Here is a 24,236-nt window from a genome sequence, read left to right as displayed (position 1 = left end):
TGATTATAACATGGCTTTTCCTCATGTCTGTTATTTGAATTCACAGAATGGAGTCTCTAGCCCAGACATCTGGGAGAGAGAATCCATTCTGGCAATTCTTTTGGCCTCAATGTTCAAGTCTTCCAGCCTGTCTCAAACACTTTAAAACATCTTTTTTTTTCCCCCCCCCCCCAATTCTTTATTCAATTTTTCATCTTACATCAAGTACACAATATTACATCAATTGAATCATACACATCACTTGAAATTCTTTCTATTATCATCTTAAATACATAAATTATCTCCCTCCCCCACCCACCCTTCTCACAAATATTGTAATAATAAAAAAATCATACGTTATATTCATAAATATTGATTAAACCTTTGACATAACTATATATCACCCCCTTCCTATAATTATAATTATACTTTCAGTGTAAAAAGGCGTCAAATCATTACATTAAGTTATCAATGGCCCCCCAATTTTTTAAAAATTATTATAATTCCCTTTTTGTATGGCAATTGTTCTTCCCATTTTGTATATATGGCACAACGAATTCTACCAGAAGGTGCAATTAAGTCTAGTGTAATTTTTCCAATTTCTGGTGATATACACTTTAATCTATATTTTTATGAACATAGGAGAAGAAAACTATTATGAAAATAAATCATCATCCTTCCTGAGTTAATCAGAGATATTACCAAAAGGATAATCTTATGGTATTTGGCAGTTCTGTTTTAATAATGTATGCATATTGGACATATTTTAACATGTCTGTTCCTCAGTCAGATAAGTTGATGTACTGCTTTAATATGATTTATCTTTTTATGATTTCTGTTCTAGAACTACACTGTTGTTTTACTTAATAAAACTCTGCTTATATGAAAAATATAAAATATCAAACATTCATTTATTTACACTTCTTTTAGTATTGATTGGTGTTTGGTAATCTTTTATCTTATGTATTAGGTGGACCATTTGACTACTTAACAGCTATGTTTTTGGTTCAGAAATCCTGTACATTATTGCATGCATTCAGCTCAAGGTCAAACTATGATGGTGTTCTGCCAAAGGCATATTCAGAATTGAATCAGCTTCTTGAAAGAATCTTAAAGGTAAGGCATGTTGAATGAAAACATTTAGGGGAAAATTCTATAAAAACGGCACCTATTATAAATGAGGTGCTGCTAGGTCCGTACGCTGGCAGTGCCTAGCCAAATCCCAGCACAACCCCAAATTTGTTAAGTGACTTAATTGGTATTTTAATTGACAATCACCTCTTCCCTGCTTCTCCTGTACTGCAGCACCCCCTTACCTGCTCCCCCTGTCCAGTCCGGTGATCTCCAGCCATCAGGCTGGCTCCTGCAGGGAGTCTAGTTCCTGTCCGGTTCCCACCAGGCGTGCGAGCCTGCTCCGCCCCCCTCCCGACCTGCCGGGAGTATTTGAATTAGACCCGACGGTTCCTGTTGAGGGAAGCACTCCTCACCGGACTCAGCGGTGAACTCCAGCCATCGGGCCGACATCCGCCTTGTTTTTGTTTTTTTGTTTTTAGTTGAAAGACGCGGCAGTGGCTCTTCTCATGATCCCCGCCTGTGTCGGAAGTCCGACGCAGGCGGGGATCGTGAGAGTAGCCACCACCGCGTCTTTCAAAGAATCGTAAGCCGCGCAAGCGCACTTCCTATGTGTCGCTACAGCTCACGGAAAACTGGCACACACTTAGGAAGTGCGCATGCGCGGCTTACCATTTTATTATATTAGATTCCTGAGAAACACCCTAACTCCCTACTTGTCCTGTTTGTCTGTGTGAATAGAGTAAGCTCTACTGAGCAGGAACTGTCTCATGAATGTGTTAATGTACAGCACTGTGTACATTGAGCAGCGCTCTTGAAATGATATGTAGTAGTAGTAGTAGTTTATCCATTTGGATGGTGTGGATGGGCAGACTAGATGGGCCATTTGGCCTTTATCTGTAGTCATGTTTCTATCTAAAAGGTTAACTTTGTTACTAAGTATGACTTTCTAAAATCCATGTGATTTCTTCAAGGAAAGTACAGTATTGTGACAGATTGCTTTTATCCTTTTGTTTTACTGAAGGCTAGTTTTATTAATTTAGAAATATCTGTTTTTGTTTTTGAATTCTTTATTCATTTTTTGCATATTACAACAAGTGTAATAGATAAAATCATATGAACTTATAAATACACACTTGATTAACTCTCATATAACACTTTAAGTACAACATTTCATTACAAATTCATTTTCTATAATATTTTGAATATTATGTAATATACCTAATATTTAAATGATTCTTATTAAATAGAAAATCCTCCCCTCCCATCACAGTATTACATACAAGTACCATTACAATGAAACTATTGATATATTCATATATTATGAGATAATAAAAAATAACCCACCCATTTCCCCTCTAATGGAAAAATTTATCATTCATTACAAAAATCTGTTAATGGTCCCCAGATCTTCTGAAATTTACCAAAATAACCTTTTTGTGTTGCTATTATACTTTCCATTTTGTATATATGACATACAGAATTCCACCAAAAGTTGTAATTTAACCTGTCATAATTTTTCCAATTGTATGTTATTTGCTGAATTGCTACTCCAGTCAAAATAAATAAGTTTGTTGTTATTTGACGAGATTTGACTCCTTGCTCTCATTGTCGTTCCAAATAAAATAGTATCTGTATCTTTTTTTTTATCATTTTCTTTTTAACACAACATATTCATTTTATGAAATCCTCTTCTGTTTCTTTCTTTAGCTGGAGAACGGCAGCTTGCAAGGTTCTGCTGGAGCTAAGACCTTCTCAGGAAATTCCCCCTGTAATAAAATAGAAGACACTGCTTTGCACTTGAAGACAAACAAAGAAAACAAGGTATCGAACACAGCGACGTCCCCAGGATCTAACAGAGCCCAGGAGATCTGGTCTGTCCTTGAACATGTTTGGAATACAGTCTCGGAGTACAGGTAATTTTTATTCCGATTTGTAACATGGATCCTAACAGACTTTACAATGGGGTCATTCTATAACAAATGGGCCAGGGGGCCATGCTTGACCCCCCCTCCAAATCGAACAAAATGTTATGTTGATGTTTCCTAGGGTCTCAAACAAAACCATGCAAAATATTTTGGCTGGATCTGTATTGGTTTGAGACTTACTCAGAGTGCAATGCTCCACCTAACACAAAACAGCCACTTTGTCCAGATGCTGCAGCCCAACAAAACCTGTCAAGGGACTGAAATTTTTTAGATTAGTACAACCCCTGGTACTAAGTTCCTGTGCAAAGTTTGGAACCTAACATGAACTCGCCTCCCTTTTTTTAGGCCTACTTTGACTCCTCATTGCTCTTGACCCATACTTTGATTCAGGCCATAACTGGATCAGTCGTCATGGCCCATAATATACATCTAGAATTTGTGGTGTTATTTCTTTGCAGGCTAGAAGCAAAGATATAATAACAAAAAGGCATGATGTCATTTTTTACTCAAATTTTTGCCATTTTTAGGTGAAAATATCTCTATTGTGAAGTTTTTAATATTTTTTTTTTGTCATTTCATCTTGGACTCGGCCTTGCTTTGGTCAGAATTAAGATTTCAAAGACATGCTCAGATAGTGTTATACAGAGCCATTTTTGCCGCCCTATTGTGTAATATGCAAATGAGCTAGATATTAGACATTTTGCAAAATGCAGATAAGCTTGGTGTGCTTACCAAGCTTATCACTTATAAGAACATAAGAACATAAGAAATGCCTCTGCTGGGTCAGACCCGAGGTCCATCGTGCCCAGCAGTCCGCTCACGCGGCGGCCCAACAGGTCCAGGACCTGTGCAGTAATCTTCTATCTATACCCCTCTATCCCCATTTCCAGTAGGAATTTGTCCAATCCTTTCTTGAACCCCAGTACCATACTCTGCCTCATAACGTCCTCTGGAAGCGCATTCCAGGTGTCCACCACACGTTGGGTAAAGAAGAACTTCCTAGCATTTGTTTTTTATAATACATTTTGCTTTCATGTGTACTTTTATAAATGACCCCTCAAAATAGACATTAAGTTGTGCTGTGTTATTTACTGCATGCAAGCCTAGTCATTCAAATTAAACTGTGGTATTGTATTTAAATGTTATTAGCAGTGTTTTGAGGCAGAGATTTGGGGAGCATGCCCTGGCCTGTAGCACTTTTGTACCCTTTATAGTACAGTGGCTACCTTGATGGACAGGTCTGGCCCATCCTGATGTTTTATTTATCTTGATGAAACTATGACTGGAAATTATTAAAAAAGGGATGGTTAACAAGACCAAGAATGTTATAATGCCCCTGTATCACTCCAAGGTGCGACCTCATTTGCAGTATTGCATTCAATGCTGGTCTCCTTATCTTAAGAAAGATATAGTAGCGCTAGAAAAGGTTCAAAGAAGAGTGGACAAGCTGGTAAAGGGAATGGAACTCCTCTCGTATGAGGAAAGACTAAAACGGTTAAGGCTGTTCAGCTTGGAAAAGAGATGGCTGAGGGGAGATAGGATTGAAGTCTACAAAATCCTGAGTGGAGTAGAAGTGGATCGATTTTTCACTCCGTCAAACATTACAAAGACTAGGGGACACTCGATGAAGTTTCAGGGAAATACTTTTAAAACCAATGGGAGGAAATTTTTTTTTCACTCAGGGAATAGTTAAGCTCTGGAATGCGTTGCCGGAGGATGTGGTTAAGAGCGGATAGCGTAGCTGGTTTTAAGAAAGGTTTGGACAAGTTCCTGGAGGAAAAGTCCATAGTCTGTTATTGAGAAAGACATGGGGGAAGCCACTGCTTGCCCTGGATCGGTAGCATGGAATGTTGCTACTCCTTGGGATTCTAGAATCTCGTTACTCTGGGATTCCGGAATCTTGTTACTCTTTGGGATTCTGTATGGAATATTGCTACACCTTGGGTTTTGGCCAGGTACTAGTGACCTGGATTGGCCACCGTGAGAACGGGCTACTGGGCTTGATGGGCCATTGGTCTGACCCAGTGAGGCTAGTCTTATGTTCTTATCTGTTCCTTTCTACAAAATACTTGGGGGGGGTTTCTAGTGTTTAACATGTGTTACTTCTGTTTTCCTGTTGTATTCTAAGTTTTCTTTGATTGTTTCACATTTCTTTTATTATTGTTATACACACATCCACATACATACAGATTTGTTGGGCAATTTTCAAAAGCCTCATTTCTGAACATAAAATTCTGGCTTCTTTGAGTGTAGAAATGCCTTGGAAAATTGTCCTCTAGGTTTTTAGCTGAGCAAGTTAGACATTTCAGAACACAATTCAGCTTGAGCCAGTCTAAATCTCACTTTTTTAGTTGCTGCTCAGATGATTCTGGAAATTTTAGGCTGTCCTTTCTAATACTATAGCGGGATCACCAGAGTGCCTTAAGATGTTGGGAGAGGTGGTTGTTTTATTTTTTAATTTGTGCTACATTGTCACTAATCTGAGTGTTTAAGGGACTAACTAGCTTAGTAATAAACCTTAGAAGGAGCCTGAGTGTTGTCATATGTATTAGTCTGGTAGAATCACATTTGAAGATGGCACGCAACCAGAAATGGAAGTCATGACCATGGCAACATTTTGGGGCTGATTATGTATAGGATGCTGGTCTCAGTGTCCGCCTAAGAAGCAGCTGAGAAACAGACATCTTACCCCCCTCCATTCTCTAACCGGCGCCTCTCACGGATGCCAGTTAGAAAATTGTGCCTACCTAATCACAAAGATGGGCATCTCAGCCACCTATCTTTGCCAAGGGATCCCTTGCGATCAGCAGAGCCGGCAGCAACATCTACTTTCAGGATGAAATGTAGGCCAGCATTTCGCGGGCCTATGTTTCAGGCATGTGTTGCGGCTCTAGGGAGGCACGTAAGAACACTTAAATTCACCTAAGGCTACTTCCAAGTGAAACACGCCCAGCCTTGGACGAGCTTAAGTGTCCCCTTATGCCTCTCCTTAGACCCATGACAAATGCCTACTGTGTAGGCATCCTGTCTCGGGAAGTTTTTTTTAAACATGCGTCCTGATTAGCTGCCAGACGGCGGCAGGACCTCCGTTTGCAGAATTAGCCCCTTTGAGCATTCTTGGGTCTGGTTTTCAAAGCAATGATAGGAGCAAAATCAAAGTAGAAGACCTGGGGAAAAGGAGCTGGTGTAGAATTTGTATGTGTTTCTGTTCAAAGCAGATAAAGCTCCTGGGCAAACTGAATGGGTTATTTTGGTCTTTAGAGTATGTAATTACTGTGATACTAGGTAGATAGATTCTACAAGGTTTCTCTCAGGGGCACAAAGTATACATCAGATTCTTGGACTTGTTAAAGTTTCAAGTTTATTAAAATATGGGAGCCATTAACATCTTTTTGTCATGATTGAATGCCATTTTTCTATTAATTATACACCATTTAATAGGGGGTGGGGGGAGGGTTTCAAGTATATGATCTTATAATGATTAAGGGGCTTTGAGGGAAGGTGGGGAGAGGGTTACATTTCGACTTATAAGTTATAATGATAAGATGTTCAAGTGCTCAGATTAATTGTGTTTATTATGAATTTTTGTACACTTGATGAAAGTTTAAAAATGAATAAAGAATTTTAAAAAAAATTAAAAAAATTTTTTGACCGCTTAATCTAATTTCTAAGTGGTTAACATAATAAAATTACATGAAAACAAGTTAAACAGTTACATTGAGACGTATATTAAAACAGGGAAAACGGATTACTTACACAGACATATGGCAAAGAATTAACCAGGTGAACTAGGGTCACTTGACAGATATGTGATCGTCCCAATTTATAGGTGCAAAAATATTGTACAATGTATTTTCAAAGTAAAACAAAGGATGTCATTTTTTCTTGCCTCTGTTACTAGTGCTGAAGTTTTCCAGAAATTTAATTATAGCCAAACACTCCTTCCATTACAATCCGCCACAAAATTGGTGTCTGTTGAAGAGGCTTTCCTTTGTCTGCAAAAATTGATGACTACAGTAAAAGATGTTCTTGCTGGAATTCAGAAGTAAGTAAAGGACAAGCTTGTAACTAATAGCTCCTGGATTCTTTGCAGAAGCCCATGAGCTTATTTTGTTGTGAAAGATAGAAAATTCTTTGATACGCATCCTTGCATTTATTTATATTTGATATTTTTCTCTTCCTGTGGATCTACATTTCCAGTGCCTGTCTTTCACATAAATCAAGCTTAATGCCACATCCGACATTAGCCATACCTATAGTGTCACTAGGCATGATTTCGGCAAGGGTAGGCACTTTGAATTTGTACTTAAACAGCGTTTCTCTCAACTTTGGCGCTGGCATTTATAGAATTTCTCCCTATATGCCTACACTAATCCATGCTGATCAAACTGGGTTTATCTCTGGCTGCCACATGTTTGACAATGGTCCTACATCTAGTGGAGGAAAAGTCCATGGTCTGTTATTGAGAAAGACATGGGGGAAGCCACTGCTTGCCCTGGATCAGTAGCATGTTGCATAATAAGATTTGCTTCCCAGAATTCATCAAAAATCAAATTTCAGCTATTAACATCTCTATTATGACATCTTATGACAATATCAGACAACTTCAAAACATTCAGAAAAGAAATCAAAACCCTGCTTTTCAAAAAATTCATCCAAATATCTTAACCCCTCCTCTTTTACCTCCAGAAGATTCACCTACCTTCAGATAACCTTCCCCCAAATGACCCACCTTAACACCTTCCAATTAAACAAATACCATAAATAGATTGTAACCTACCCTTTCTAACTGAATTCCATATGTATTTTTCATACAGTTCTTCACAGTCAGTTTAATTTCCATCCTATAAATTCACATAGAATTTTTCTTTTTTCAACCATCTTTATTTTCTCTTCTTTATTAATTTCCAGGTACTTTAGTTAGATTGTGAGCCTTCGGGACAGTAAGGGAATTTTTTAAGTACCTTCTTACTTCTCATTTATAATCTTAATGTATATTTTCTTCAAACCGCTTAGAACCTAACGGATGTAGCGGTATACAAGAAATAAATTACATTACATTACATATTACTGTCTTGGTGCTAAAATTAGCATGGGAACTAGACTGTGAATAGTGTAAGATATTAAACTGTTCCAGATATTCTACAAGTTGTCCTGCCACCAAAATTTCTATAAGCTTGGCAAAAAAAAAGGAATGGATGCCACTGGTCTATAATTTGTAATATCCTGTCTTGAGGCATTTGGAATTTTTTTTTGAAATATATTAGAGTAAGAACTATTTCTCGCCAGGAATCAGGAAACTTCTCTAATGATAAGGATATTCTCGACTAGCTTAAAATGGCCACTTTAATACTAAGTGGTGTATCCTTTATCAAATATGTAGGGCAAGTATCTAAAAAAAAAAGAGATCCTGAATTTTTTCCAAAATACATCATTATTTTCACCCAAGAAATACCATGTCCATTCCCTTTTTGTCTTATTTTCTTTAAAATATTGTATTTCTTTCCCCCTTTCCTCTCTATACTTAAGTCTTGTTTGTGGTTAAATGTGGCATGTTTTGTCCCCCCAAAAGTTGTATGAATTTTAGCTATGTTCATCGCTTTGAAGTTTGATTAAGCGATCCATCAAATTTTAAATAAACTTGGATGAAAAGAGAACCAAATCCTGTCTGCTGATACAGAATCATCATCTAAAATAATAATAATAATAATACCCAGGGAGTTCTAGGCGTTTCACATCAATTAATTAAGATCAGAGATTGCAAGCGAATTCACAGCATTTTATCAGAGTTACAAGCAACAATGTAGTTGAGGTTAGAAGGAATGGGAGAAGAGAGAGTCAAAGGGGAGGGGAGGAGGGGGGAAGAGCAGTAAGAGGGGGAGGAGGTGGTTTCGGTTCATTGCAGGACGGAGGGGATTAAAGGTCCTATTCGCGGAATAGGTGAGTTTTGAGTTATTTTCTGAAGCCGAGGTAGGTAGGGGCTTCGAGCACAATTTGGGCTAGCCATGGGTTCAGCTTAGCCGCCTGGAAGGTGAAGGTTATGTCTAGGAATCTTTTGAGATGACATAGTTTTAGGGAGGGGAAGGCGAACAGCTGAGAATATTGCTATCTATTTCATCACTCATCTTTGGTAATCACACCGATATTTTAGTTCTAAAATAGGTAGCAAATTGAGATACCGTAGGTAATGTTTCCCCTGATTTTCTACTTAATTTCTTAGTTTCTATCGGGTAATTCACAAATTGAATTTGTTTGTATTTGCTGAATCTGTTTTTATTAGCTGAATTTATTTTTTGTGTTTTACTAAGTTTGTATTTTACTGTGGGTTCCTTTTACTAAGCTGCGTTAGTGGTTTTAGCGCACGCTAAACCCGTGCTACGTGGCTAGAACTAATGCCAGCTCAATGCTATTCTGCACATTAAAACCCTAACGGGGCTTAGTAAAAGTTGCCCTGTGTTTTTCGTTGAATTTGTATTCTCTGTAGGTCTTATTTTGTGTGCGTTGATTTGTAATCCGCCTAGTTGATAGGCAGAATAGAAATTTTAAAAATAAATCAATCAGTTAGAAATATCCTTGCCAATAAGATTAGAATTACATTACATGATTATTTGAATAGTTTCATTGAGGAGGGAGGGAGGGGAGGAGAGATTATTCTATTCAATAAGAATAATTTATATAATATTTAAAATATTACAGAATATTAATTTGTAATGAAATGTTATACTTAATGCATATATGAGAGTTAATCAAGTGTGTATCTTTAAGTTGCTACACTTGTTGTAACATGCAAAAATGAATAAAGAATTAAAAAAAAAAAAAAGAATTACATTACATTACATTGATGTCTTCTATCCCGCCAATACCTTTCAGTTCTTAATCTTTTTGGCTCTCTTGTTTTGTTTTTATACTCTCGTATGGTAGACAGTGATGTTTCAGAGCTGCTTTAGTTGCCTAATTGCACAGTTTTTCCATTCAGCTGTAATGCCCTTCCCCGTGTAGTTCACAGCTCTTTCTGTACTTCAAAATACCATTACTTGGCTATTCAAAATACTGCAAAACAGATATGAACTAATGTGCACACAGGTGATTATAACACACACTTTCTAACACTTCTCAGTGCTCAGAGAACCATTTTTAGCTTATGAGACTGCTGGGTAAGCAAAATTTTTTAGCCCACTACTGATACGGCTCAATTCTCAATCATTGCACTGGTCCCTGTAGTATCTATAAGTATAATACTCTCTCACTTTTTTGATCTCTTTAAATTACTTTTTGTCTTTTTAAATGCTCAACTTCAAAACAGACTTAGCTTTTAATGCAGAGGTTCAACGGGTTCCGACGCATTTCGCCATGCTGCCTCGTCAACACGAATTTAATTCTGCCCCCACCATGTCTGCAAAACGTAAAAACAACACAAACAGTATACTCAGTGTTTTAACTGATTTATCTCTACTACTCTTATACAAAATTCTAGCACACGCTGCCACACATTGGGTGAGGCAAAGTCATTCCTTACAGGATTTGAAGTTTGTAGTTTTGGAGATGTGCCTGCCCCGGGGAGGTAATTTAGCAGTCAGATTGTGGAGGAGGGAGCAGGAATGGATTTTTAGATGGCAGACAGTCGAACCCACGGGGTTAAATAGAGAAGTAGAATGGCGAGCTTTCTTGGGATCATGTTTTAACCAGGGTGGTCCAGGTTGGTGGTTTTTTTCTTTAAAATTACTTTCAATGTTTGTGATTGACATTCTGTGAGGAGCATTGACCTATCAGGAGGGCAGGAGGTAGAGTTTATATGGGTCGCATCCTGGTTGGGTGGATGTTGTATAAAAGGAGTGGAATTTGTAGGGTCAGCGTCTTAGCAAGAGCGGTTGAAGTAAAAGCAGGTATTATGTGTCAGCATGTGCTAGAATTTTGTATAAGAGTAGTAGAGATAAATTAGTTAGAACATTGGGTATACTGTTTGTATTGTTTTTATGTTTTGCAGACATGGGGGGGGGCAGAATTAAGTTCACCAGAGAGAACATAGACAAATACCAGAACTTCTGAAATAGTATTCTATGGACAGATGAGTCTAAAATTGAATTATTTTGACATGTTTGGTGTACACCAAATACAGCATTCCAGGAAAAGTACCTCATATCAATTGTGAAGCATGGAGGTGGAAGTGTCATGATTTGGGGATGCTTTGCTGCAGCAGGACTTGTTCAGCTTACCATCATAGAATCCACCATGAGACCATCTGTAAGAAAATTAAAGCGGAAACGGAACTGGACACTGCAACACGACAATGGAGTCGGTGCAAAGAATGGCCACCCGGATGGTCTCGGGACTCAAGGATCTACCATACGAAAAACGGCTTGTCAAATTACAGCTATACTCGCTCGAGGAGCGCAGAGAGAGGGGAGACATGATCGAGACGTTCAAGTATCTTACGGGCCGCATCGAGGCGGAGAAAGATATCTTCTTTTTCAAGGGTCCCACGACAACAAGAGGGCATCCGTTGAAAATCAGGGGCGGGAAACTACGAGGTGACACCAGGAAATTCTTTTTCACTGAAAGAGTGGTTGATCGCTGGAATAGTCTTCCACTACAGGTGATTGAGGCCAGCAGCGTGCCTGATTTTAAGGCCCAATGGGATCGGCACATGGGATCTATTCACAGGGCAAAGGTAGGGGAGGGACATTAAGGTGGGCAGACTAGATGGGCCGTGGGCCCTTATCTGCCGTCTATTTCTATGTTTCTATGTAATGACCCAAAACATACCAGTAAATCCACCAAGGACTGACTGAAAACTAAGAAATGGAGAGTCCTGGAGCGGCCGAGTCAAAGCCCTTATCTTAATCCCATTGAGATGCTGTGGGGTGATTTGAAACGGGCTGTACATGTAAGAAACCCCCTTAAATATCTCACAACTGAAAGAATTCTGCATTGAGTGGGCCAAATGTTCCTCAGACCAATGTCGGAGACTGGTAGATGGCTACAAGAAGCGTCTCACTGCAGTTATTTCAGCCAAAGGGGGGCAACACTAGCTATTAGGGTGCCCTAATTTATTCCTCAGTTAGAATATATATTTTTATGGATATATTTTGTTTCATGAGTAAATCAAGGACATCTTTTTATTTACCTGCAATTACGTCACTTTCCTTTCTGGAGATAAATTAAAAAAAAAAAAAAAAAAGATTTGACATCGATATGTGAACATTTCTTAAGAAAGAACTGAATATTTCATGGGGTGTCCTAATTTTTTCACATGACTGTAATATCTTTTGAATACTTAACCCCGTTCATTATTTGTACATTTTAATGATTCCTTGTTATGATATACATTCATGTTTCCTCATCATGTATATTTTTTCTTTCAGGATATTAGCTCCTAACAGCAGTTATGAGGATGCCTGGACTCTTTGTAACTTTTTAACAACTACCGAGGTAGGAAGTGTGGTTTCAATTCAGACCAGACAAAATAATGCAGTTTACCAACTGCAACGCAATAATAATATTGGAGTCTATTAATTGGCTTGATTTACATTTTGAGATGTCATTGTGATCCAAAGAAGACAAAGCTGCGGGGAACCATTTGTAGATAGAACACAAGATAAACAGGAGAAACTGCCCTCACAATAGTGAGGTGCACAAAAACAACAACGAAGGAGACCAGATGGTGCTCAATCCTTGTATTATAAAACAGACTCGACATGATCATGTTTTGTCCCAAGAAGGCCTGCCTCAGGAGTCTAAAAATGAGACTTGTATTGAAATTATACAGTTATATCAGAAAACCTCCAGTTAAAACAAATCACACACTTAAATGAATCCATAACATACAGATAGGCATGAATACATTCATAAATATCGTAAAGACATCCATATATATTTTAATGTTACAAATATAAATAACTTTATGAATCAGTAAACACATTACGGGCAAACTTTATTAAAAATAACACATTGAAATAAAAAATAATAAATGATAATTGTGATATACGCCTAAATTATACTATTATTCAAAAACATACAATTTTTTATTTTATTTTTTTTTAAAGAACATACCTTGATATTAAATGATAAAACCATGGATGTGTAAATCTATATGTTCAAGTATTGCAATAAAATCTCTTTTAAAACGCTAAACAGTGAGGAATAAACCAAAGAAAGGAAAGAAAGCAAGAAGGAGGGAGAACACTTAAGAACCATAAGAAAAAAGAAGAAAAATTTGTGTTTACAGTGCAATCAAATCAAGAAATGTCATATAAATAAATGTAAATACATTCTATTTATGTCCAACAAAATATTTATTATTGTATTTAAATTAATTTTTAAGTTAAATAAATAGATGATTAAACTTGCTGCATTAATCACCAACAATTATGAGACAAAGGTTAATAAACAATGCAACCAAAATGACAAATGTAAATTCATTCCAATTATGTGTAATTATGTCTAGAATAATCACAAACATATATATGAAAAAGATCATAATCCACAATTTGTTTAAACTACCAAACCAGCTATCTTTAAAAACATTTTTTATCAATCTATAGTATGTGTGATGAAACATCCATTTATACATACTAATTGTATCATAACAAATTAAACGTGCCAAGCAGATTACCATACCAATCCAAAAGGAGGAACTCAAAATAACAAATTGTACTAAAATATTTAAAAACAGTTGATAACTTTGAGAGCATAATATTTAAATTCATTTCAATTATGCTCTTGAGCGTCAAGAGCAGCGCGGGTCATTTAGCGCGTCTCACCGGGCTATAAACTGCTAGCGCAGTTTGATAGATGAGGCCCTAAGAGATGGCTGTTTTGGTGATTTAATTTAATTGTTCTTCATCTTTTTATATATATGTTTGTGATTATGTATTTAATTATTTTTTGCATAATTGAAACAAATTTAAATATAACACTCTTATGGCATGGCTCTTGAGTGTGCAGCCTGAGAACATAAGGGATATTCTGCCTTGGTTGTTGATACTCTTCTGGAACCACCAGAACTTCCCTAAGTTCCTTCAGCATTCTCAGATGTACACCATCAGGTCCCATTGCTTTGTCTACCACTCCACCATCCCTATTTGCATTTGTCTTCTGCGGTCCCACTCTTGGATCTTCAGTCGTGAACACAGAACAAAAATATTTGTTAAGCAAATCAGCCTTTTCTTTATCAGCTTCTACATATTCCTCCCCTTCACTTTTGAATATCACAATGCCACTTTTGTACTTCTTCCTATCACTGATATCTAAAAAATGTTTTGTCTCCCCGTTTCAGCTATTTTTTCTTCCATTTGTATCTTTGCTTTCCTGACTTCTCAACCAGCCTCTCTTAACTTTTCTAGATATTTTTGCCTGTCTTCTTCCTACAATCTTTTATAGTTTTATGAAAACTAACTTCTTATTCTTTACCTTCTTATCTACTACTTTTGAGAACAAAAGTGGCTTTCTTTTCCTCTTACTTTTACTTACTTGCCTCACAAAAAGATTTGTCATCCTTACAATAACTCCTTTCACTTTTGCCCATTGCATTTCTACTCCTTCCAGACATTTCCAGACAACAAGCGAGGGACACCTGCTTCCAAGGCCATGATTTCCAGATGGATCCGTAGGGCTATTTTGTCAGCTTATATTCTTGCACATTCTACCAGAAGCGTGGCTTCTACGTGGGTTGAAGCTAGAGCTGTCTCCCCTGAGGAGATTTGCAGAGTGTCAATGTGGGCTTCTCTTCACACATTTGCCAGGTTCTACCGAGTGGACATGGTGGTAAGACAGGACAAGAGGTACCTTTGGATCCTCAGTCTTAAGGGTCGGCGCAACAAGCCCACCTTAGCTTTTTGGGAGACTGCTTTTGTACGTCCCTACCGTCTAGAGCAAGGATCTCAAAGTCCCTCCTTGAGGGCCGCAATCCAGTCGGGTTTTCAGGATTTCCCCAATGAATATGCAAGAGATCTATGTGCATGCACTGCTTTCAATTCATATTCATTGGGGAAATCCTGAAAACCTGACTGGATTGCGGCCCTCAAGGAGGGACTTTGAGATCCCTGGTCTAGAATGTCTCACCTATTGCAATGGAAAAGGAGATTATGTACTAACCCTGGTAAGCTCTTTTCCAGTAGATAGGTGAGACATTCTAGACCCCCACCCTGTCTTTACTGTTCCTGCTTACAGTTTTCAGTCTGTTTATGCTTCTCCAAGCTGATCCTTGGATCAACTAAGAGCTCTTGGGGGCTGGGAAGAATTTGTATATATGTTTCCATTTATTAGGAAACAGTTTGAGCTCTTTTGAAGCTTATGTTGGCAGTTAATGGTACTGTTTAGTTACTATTTGAATAGAACAACTTGTTTGAGCCTGTTGCTTCAGGGGCCTCTACTTCACGTGTATTGGGTGGCTCTATGTACTTGGGTACTGACTGAAGGTAGAGCTACAGAGCCCAGTGAAGTATTAGAGACAGAGTGAAAAATCCAGAGTAGATTCCTTCTGCAGCATGCAGCTAAAGGGAAATAACCCTACTGTCTCGAACAGGGGTGCCCACACTTTTTTGGCTTGCGAGCTACTTTTAAATGACCAAGACAAAATGATCTACCAACAATTAAATTTTTAAAAAACACAAAGCACACTACACAGAGAAAATGTTAATTATAATTTATATTCAGGGTTTTTTTTCCAGAGGTCAAGGCAGATGACTTAAAAATATGCACTGTTACCTCAGTAACAACTATACAGAAATAGACAAATATACCCCCTCCCCTTTTACTAAACTGCGATAGTGGTTTTTAGCGCAGAGAGCTGCACTGAATGCCCCACGCTGCTCCCGACGCTCATAGGCTCCCTGTGCTAAAAACTGTAATTGCGGTTTAGTAAAAGGGGGCCATAGTGCAAAATATAGACAGCAGTTATAAATTCTCAAAACAGACACATTTTGATCATTAAATTGAAAATAAAATCATTTTTCCTACCTTTGTTGTCTTCTGGTTGCACTTCCTTCTGACTGTGCATCCAATATTTATTCCCTTCTTTCTGCCTTCTGCATGCTTCCTCTCCTCCAGATCTCATTCCATTCCCCAACCAACATCTCTCTCTGCCACCCATGAGTCCAACTTTTTCTTCCTCTCTCTGCCTGCCCCCGACACATTCCATTCCCTTCCCCCAACTTTTTCTCTCTCTCTCCCTGCCCCTTCCTTCTTTCTTTTTGGCTGTCTTTCTTTCTCTCTCTCTCTGTCTTCCCCCCCAATCCACCGCTGCCAATTTCTCCCTGCTTCCCCGTCGCCACAAAAGCCAGGTCCTTGCAGCCACTGCACAAGCGCCGGGCCCACAAGCCTCCCTCCCGCCCCCCCAACGATGTCAATTCTGACGTCAGAGAGGAAGTTCTAGGCCCGGAACTTCCTCTCTGATGTCAGAATTGATATCGGTGGTGGGGGAAGGCTTGTGGGCCCGGCACTTGTGCAATGGCTGCACGCGCCTGGTTTTGCGGCGTCAGAGAAGCAGACTCGCATTGCCTTTGCATTCTCCCTATTTACGATCAACTCTTGCTATCTACTGGTCAATCACGATCAACCTTTTGGGTACCCCTGGTCTAGAATGTCTCACCTATCTAGAATGTCTTACCTATCACCAGAGTAAGTACATAATTCTTTTTCATTTATTGGGCTTTTCAGTAATGTACAAGTATATACAAAATATAGAAATATATAGAAGTATATAGAAAATCAATGAGACAATTAGTCCATATTAAAAATAGTTGCACTCTTGGTCTCTTCTCAGCATTGCTCTCTTCTTTCAGCTCATACATCCTTCAAAGCTAACATATAGAATGAACACTTGAAAAAAATCCTTACTCCTTTGTATTTAGGGTTGCCAGACTTCCTCTTTACAAAAAGAGGACACCTGACTTTGTCCCATTCTGCCCCGAGGTCTGGAGGACCTCTGCACATGTGTGAACGTTGCCACGCAGATGTCACACGCATGTATGTCTGATATGATTGCATCGACATCTGCGCATATACAGAAGGCCTCCAGATAAAGCCCCGAGCTCAGGGACTTCCAAACCCCGGACAAACTGCCGGGTGTTGGAAATCCCTCTGGGCACTTAGACAGTCCTCTAAAAAGAGGCCATGTACAGGTTTTCCTGGATGTCTGGCAACCCTATTTGTATGGTACCTTTATTTTTCTTTAAGTTGATTAGTAGCTTCCCTCTCTTCTTTATAAGTTCTTTATAAATTATGCAGCTATGTTGTTTTTATCATTTTCACTCTTTTTTTTTTGTAAGCAAGAAAATCTCACATCTATCCACTCTATTGTGCCTCTGTGTTCCCCTGTGTTCCTTGTCTCTTAGAACAAGCCATTGATCAACACCAAAGAATTGGGCTCTACCAACTGTCTCTTTGAAGTTGTCAGCACTTGCCAGTTCTACTACTTCAAGATTTCAGATCCTTTCCCTGTAGAGACTGCATTTTGACAGCAGCTTCACTCAATCTTTCTTCTCTGAGGATTGGGATCAGATCGTCTCGATGATCTATCCCTCTTCTTCTCTTTGGTATTCTGTGTCATGTTGATTAGTAGCCTCCCTCTCTTACAAAACTGTAGATTTTTGAATTGGAATAGGTGTTACATTATTGACATATCGTACAGTTTTCCATGTATCTATTAATATTCTATTTTCTTTATGTAATCTAGGCATTTTGATACTAAGAACATGACCAAGCCTAATGGGAAACATGACCTGCCATTCCAACCACAACCAGTCTGGAAGCTTTTCCATGAGCTCTGGGAGGACCCAATACATACCCTGGCACATAATATAGACTTGATGATACCTATAGAAATTGGGAAAATTTACCCCACCCTCCACAATTGGTTTTTGTAAAGTCACTAAGGCAATTCTAGCAATTTTACCCAGCCAAATAAATTTTGTAAGAGAGGGTCCCTTGAGAAAGAATTTCAAAACATGGTCCATGTCGGGACCTGCTGACACAGTTGAAAGCTAAGTGGAAACTTCTTTCTCTCTTTTGCCATTGAAAATTAGTTGAGCATTTGAACAGTATGTTCTTTTTCAAGCTCTTTTTCAAAATAAGTCATACACAGTGATGGGGTGGTGGGTTTGGCTATAGGAGCTAACGCTCTTGGTCAAATTTCACAATTCTGAGTGTATGTGAACACTTTACTTACTTTATAAGCCAGACATATATGTTGCTTATTTGTATACTGAGAAGTCTTATCCAGTTATACAGTATTAATTTGACTTCTTTACCCTTTAAGCTACGATAACACACACCCTCTACTGTAGGCTTTAATTGTATATAACATAAAATTGAGCTTTTTGGATATTTTTTTGTGTTCCAGATAAATGCTGCAAACATCAGATTTACAACTCAGGAGCTATATGAGTGCTTGTCTCAGAGGGAGTATAAGTGAGTCTTCAGTCTCTTAGATCCCATTCTTTTAAAATGGTTTTACATACCTAAAAGCAAAGAATTGCCTAACTTTTGAACCCACCTCTTACCTTCATAAAAATACCTCCATCCCTCAGTTTCAACAGGTGAAAACCCTTTTCTATCCTGTGTTTTAAATGGCAATTTAAGTTAATTATGAATTAGACAGTATTTGGTTAATGTGGCTGTACTGAATCTGTTGGGTTGCATGTCTATTTTGCTTACTTATTTAAAAAGGTTTGCCAATAAACCAGCAAAAGCAGCTATTTTGCATTGATTCTAATAGCAACATTGACTCATTTCCTCAGATATCACTGTGAGAACAATTCTGACAATATGTTTCTAGGCATTTAAACTAGAAGGTGGGGGTGGCATATGTATGAAGAACAATTATACAGGCCACCCCAGCAAAAGACAAGATGTGATGGTAGTAAAGATTGCAACATAAACAATATTTTCAACAAGTCTAGAGTCGGGAGTGATACCGGAGGACATGGTCCCTCTGCACAAAAGTGGAAGTAAGGAAGAAGTAGGGAATTACAGACTAGTAAGTCTGACTTCTATGAATGGAAACACTTTTAAAACATAGAATGGTCAAGTTTCTGGAATCCTGTGGATTACAGAACCGGAGGCAACATGGATTCACTAGAGGTAGGTCTTGTCAGACAAATCTGATCAATTTCTTTGATTGGGTGACCAGAGAATTGGATAGATGATGTGTGCTAGATGTGGTGTATTTAGATTTTAGCAAAGCCTTTGACAGTGTTCCACACAGACATCTAATAAATAAACTGAGTGTCCTCTGGATGGGTCCCAAAGTGACAGGCTGGGTCAAGAACTGTTGAGTGGAAGGCGACAAGAGGGTAGTGATCAATGGAGATCGCTTTGAGGAAAGGGATGCTACCAGTGGTGTGCCTCAAGGTTCTGTTCTTCGGCCTGTTCTTTTTAACATTTTTATAAACGATATTGCTGAAGGGTTGTTGGGTAAGATTTGCTTCTTTGCAGATACCAAAATATACATGAGAGTAGACACGCTGGATGGACAGTCTTGGACATCCCCCCCCCCAAAAAAAAAAAAAGAGTGGAAAAAGCCACCACATCAATTATGGAAGGAAACCCCACATTCCAAATACCCCACAGGGAGACCACACAATCGTACTTAAAAATTTCCTGTAATTGAGTTGGGATTGAAAAAAAAATGTGCCCAATATTCTGCTTGGACTTATTAGGGTTGGAGTGGTTCCTACCTGGATAAGTGCCACTCACCAAGGGCAGCCACTGATTTTCAGCAGCATTATCATGATAATGTCACTGAAAATCTTTACTGACACCCCAGAGGAACCCAACTGGTGCAGATATTTATCTGGGTATCAGTACTGAATATTGGACTGTTTTATACCTGTCTGGTGCTGAATATCCAGGTATAAGTTTAAACACTACAGATTGTATTTTAAAGTTTAAATATTGGGGGAGCATAGGTTTTGGTCTGATTCAGTTGCTATCACCCTGGGGCACCAGGGGTAGGCAATTCCGGTCCTCGAGAGCCAGAGCCAGGTCAGGCTTTCAGGATATCCACAATGAATATGTATGAGATGGATTTACATGCACTGCCTCCTTGAGATGCAAATCTATCTCATACATATTCATTGTGGATATCCTGAAAACCTGACCTGGCTTTGGCTCTCGAGGACCGGAATTGCCTCCCCCTGGTATAATGTATACCTTTTGACAATATAAGGTATGCATGAACATCTAATGTATACCTTTTATGCAGACATGTGTACATTATAAAAGTACAAGGGTACTTCCAAACAGCTGAAAATTCATTTACGTATATATGATTGACTTCAAGAGTTTAGCTAAGTATAAAGGTGAATCTTTGAAGTTTTATCCCATAAGATTTCTAGACTGATATGAGGACTTTAAATTCTGATAATATATTTATTTTTCTTTCCCATTAAGAGAAAAGTTAACAGTTGGATGTTGCCAGCTGGCTCAGTTGGAACATGCTATGAAGCACTGCCATGCATCTGTGGAAGTCAAAACGAAAGGCTGGATGTGACTGCAAGACTTCTGTATTCTTCCTAGTTTATGAAAGAATCTCATCACCCACATTCTTTGTTGCAGGAAATCGGGCTGTTTTCTCTCATTGCAAGAAACTAAATAGTCTGCCTTTACTCAGGATGCTGTTTGAGTTGATTATACACATGAATTGACTGATTTTCATATTAATCTACGGCACTGAGTCACTTTAGAATCAAAACAAGTCTCAAGATAATTACATTAATGCTTCCCCCCATCCTTTTTTTACTGGAACATTGACTGTTGATTTGTGTATAGATATTTAATCTCAAAGACTGATATAAGCGGTTAGTTTGGGAATTCCAAGACTATATGTGAATGTGGCTCTTGGGTTTTTGTGACCACTAGTGTAACATAAAGGTAATTTAAGGCAGTTTGAGATGCCTTTTTTTTCTTTTGGGGGGGGGGGGGGTATCAATTTCTTCCTTTTTTGGACTTCCCGGTTCTATTGATACTGGAGTTGGTATCCAGTGCAAGAGTGTTTATTTGCAGCTATCAGAAATTTTTTCCACTCACCTAATTCAGTCCTTGCCCAGGGAAATTTGCAGCAGGACTCTTCCTGGAAACCTGCTATCAAGGTCTCTAAATCTAGCTAGCAGGTGTTGATTCCATCTCCCTAGGAGTTCTGAACATTGCTGTATCCTTGGACAAGCAGGTAGATATTCTCACATGTGGGTGTCGTCATCCACGGAGCCCAGTACAGACAGTGGTAAAAATGTACTTGCACTTTAAGTTTTCAGAATCTTCGTGACTGCCCACACTGCGCATGTGAAAGTGCCTTCCTGCCCAATGCTGGCTCGAGGTACCTCAATTCTTTGTTTTCTGTGGAGTGGAGAAGTGCCATTTTTCTGGATTCTGTCCAACACACATTGCCTTCCCGTCAATGTTCTTCTATCTTTGGCCCTTTAACTATTTTTCTTGGGTTTTTTTTTTTATATCCTTCAGTCTGTATATAAAACTAAAAAAAATAATACATTTTTCCCTTTTTTTCTTCATACCTCAGTCGGGCCTCTTTTTTCTGATCTCAGCATTTTTTTCTCCTCATTTGTCATCATTGAGTATGACCTCGCCGCCAAGATTTTCCATCCATATCAAAACCTATATGTGGTTTTTAAAAAATGCTGTCGATACCAGTGCCCTATCTCAATCACAATACAGTTTGTGTTGGCAGTGTTTGGGCCCTGAGCATTGAGTGGACAGCTATACTCATTATTCTACCTTGCAGAAACATTCGTTGAAGGCTTGTCACATCCAGCAGGAGAAGCTGTTTGGCTCGACCATGGACTCATGATAAATCCAAGCCCTTGGTACCAGCATTGATATTGGCATCAGACAAGCCTTCCTCTTTCCAGCAAGTGTCACAGGCCTCTATGGATCGAGTCCTTAGATCAAGGCCAAACAAAAGCCATCACTCTCCTTCAGTACAGGCTGTGTCTCCTTCAGGGTGTGCATCCTCTTCAAGGTCTCCCACCTCTTGACACCCTGCCTCACCAATGAAACCTGATGTTGAGCCAAGAGTATTAGTGCAAATCTTCAGGGAACAACTTAATGAGTTTTTACAAAGGGAGCTTGGTGACATGTCCAAGTTGTAGTTGACACCGGTGCTTACATCAACTCCCTCAGGGGAGTAGTCTGTTGAAAATCAGTTAGGCGGTCAGATGGAATATGCTACCAACTTCTTGAGATGTTTAAGGCAAAAAGACATGTAGAAGTTATAAATAAGAACTTGGTTGGCCAACATAGAGTTCTGGTAAAGATGACGGCCAAACTTATCCATAATATGCCTCTCATACCCTGGAGGCACAGTGGCATAAACCCTGAAGCTGTAAAACTTTTTAAGGGTCAATTCCACAAGCAACGATTGATGTGGTAGTTGCGGTTTGTCAAAGCCAGGTTAAGATATTATTCTGTAGAGGAAGTCAATCTTTTTTTTAAAGAGCGCTTCTTTTAGGAGATTGTGTAAAGGTAACTTAAGAAGCTCTTTAGAGGGTTCATAAAAATCTAATGCGTCCAGGAGTTCTACTTTGGGCTCAGTGTTAGCCTCCAATTTGGCAGGTAGAGCTTTCCCTAACTCTAATATACTTAGTAAATTAAAGTCCTTCAGGAGGAGACTTTCTTCTAGGAGGAGGAGGAGACGGATCTGAAGAAATACCATATGATTCAGAAGCAGATAACGTAGGCTCATACTTTGTATTGGTATGGTGACAGGAGAGGTCAGAGTCAACTTAGTGAACCCCAGGTGATGCTCTGTAGGATGAAGATTTTGGAGGAAACTGGTGAGAGTGTCAAGAAGAGCTTCCTCGATGACATTGGTACCGATCCGATGAAGATGAGGACGAATGATGCAAGGCTCTTTTGGATCTGGAAGCATATGATGTACGTCAATGCTTCGATGAAGAGAAACTATGCCGTGATAGAGCGTCGATGTCTTGGAGAGGGTCATCTAGATGAAGAGCACCGATAGGAAGTAGAACATTGTCTTGATGTAGACCTGAAATCAGTACCATGTAACCTTGGAGTATTATGCTTAGGCTGGGCCGGATGCATCCATGTATGCCTGTGGGGCTCATCTGGACGGTCTCAGGACAAAAGATCTGCTCAAGAAAAGACATTGCACATCATCCTGTTAGAGCTGCAGGTGATTCGGAATGCTCTCAAAACCTTTCAAGACTGTCTTTCCAACAAAATCCTCCTTGTTCAACAGACAATAAAGTAGCTATGTACTACATCAACAAACAAGGATCTTACAGGAACAACAAACAGGCTTTCTTCATATGTGTCAAGAAGCTGAGCACATTTGGAACTGGGCAATTGCTTGGAACATATTCCTCAAAGCCATATATGTACAAGGGAAACAGAATACTCTAGCTGACAAACTCAGCAGATTGCTTTGGCTCATGAGTGGACTCTCAACTCCAGATATCATGCCACATCTTCTCACTATGGGGGACTCCTTAGATCACAGGTGTCAAACTCAAGGCCTGCGAGCCAAATCCGGCCCGCCTGGTCGTTTTATGCGGCCCGTGGTCTGATGCCCCCAGTTTTACCTTGTGGCTGGCTCCCTCTCACAGCCGTAATATGCAGCAGCTCCTCACGTGTCCCACACCTCATCCAGAAGCATTTCCTCTAACGTCGCAACGTCAGAGAGAAGGCTTCCAGTTCAGTTGCAGGACGCATGAGGAGCCACTGCACACAACTCCGTGTACACTACGGCTGTGAGGAGGGAGCCGGCCACAAGATGACACGGGGGCATCAGACCGTGGGCTGCATAAAACAGCCAGGTTGGAACCGGCCAGAAGGTTAGACACCCACCGGAGGGAGGCATAGCAGGGAGGGAGACAACAAAGGTAGGGGAAATGGTTTTATTTTCAAGTTAGTGTTTTGAATTGAGTTTTGAGCATTTTAATCTGCTGTCTATCTTGCCCTGCTCAGGAAGAAATACATTTGTTTCTTTTTCTCTGGGGGTTGTACTGCATTCAGAATCTTGAATCTTAGGGTGTTTAAAAAAATATTAGTACTTTTAGGTTTTGGTCCTGTAATTGGTCCCGTAGTTGCATAGAGTTATCTGTGTTCTGGCAGGAATGAATGTTGAGAAGCATACAGTGTGTTTTGTGTAGTTTAATTATGTGGTTAACATTACCATTATGTGTTAATAAGATTATATCAGTGGTCTCAAACTCGTGGGCCGGGGGTCCACATGCGGCCTGCCAGGTACTATTTTGAGGCCCTCGGTAGGTTTATCATAAT

At 39.2% G+C, this 24,236-nt stretch overlaps 1 protein-coding gene across 3 annotated transcripts in view; it reads left to right on the top strand.

The window, feature by feature from the left end:
• SWT1 (SWT1 RNA endoribonuclease homolog) overlaps positions 1–22,238 on the top strand; it is a 73,175-nt gene extending 50,937 nt beyond the window's left edge. For 2 of the 3 annotated variants that reach the window (XM_033959806.1, XM_033959807.1), the window contains exons 13-18: positions 950–1,095; positions 2,761–2,966; positions 6,880–7,023; positions 12,341–12,407; positions 18,319–18,386; positions 20,370–22,238. In XM_033959806.1, coding sequence (XP_033815697.1) covers positions 950–1,095; positions 2,761–2,966; positions 6,880–7,023; positions 12,341–12,407; positions 18,319–18,386; positions 20,370–20,469 — 731 coding nt within the window. In that variant the 3' untranslated portion in view covers positions 20,470–22,238. Of the gene's footprint in view, positions 1–949; positions 1,096–2,760; positions 2,967–6,879; positions 7,024–12,340; positions 12,408–18,318; positions 18,515–20,369 lie in introns of all 3 variants that reach the window. The other variant, XR_004540754.1, reaches the window with a different exon arrangement.
• Positions 22,239–24,236: the final 1,998 nt, after the last annotated feature.

This window comes from Geotrypetes seraphini, chromosome 10 (assembly GCF_902459505.1).
Source record: "Geotrypetes seraphini chromosome 10, aGeoSer1.1, whole genome shotgun sequence".
Classification (NCBI taxonomy): domain Eukaryota; kingdom Metazoa; phylum Chordata; class Amphibia; order Gymnophiona; family Dermophiidae; genus Geotrypetes; species Geotrypetes seraphini.
Note: the sequence above shows the minus strand (reverse complement) of the source record. Positions and strands in the feature narration are given on the sequence as shown.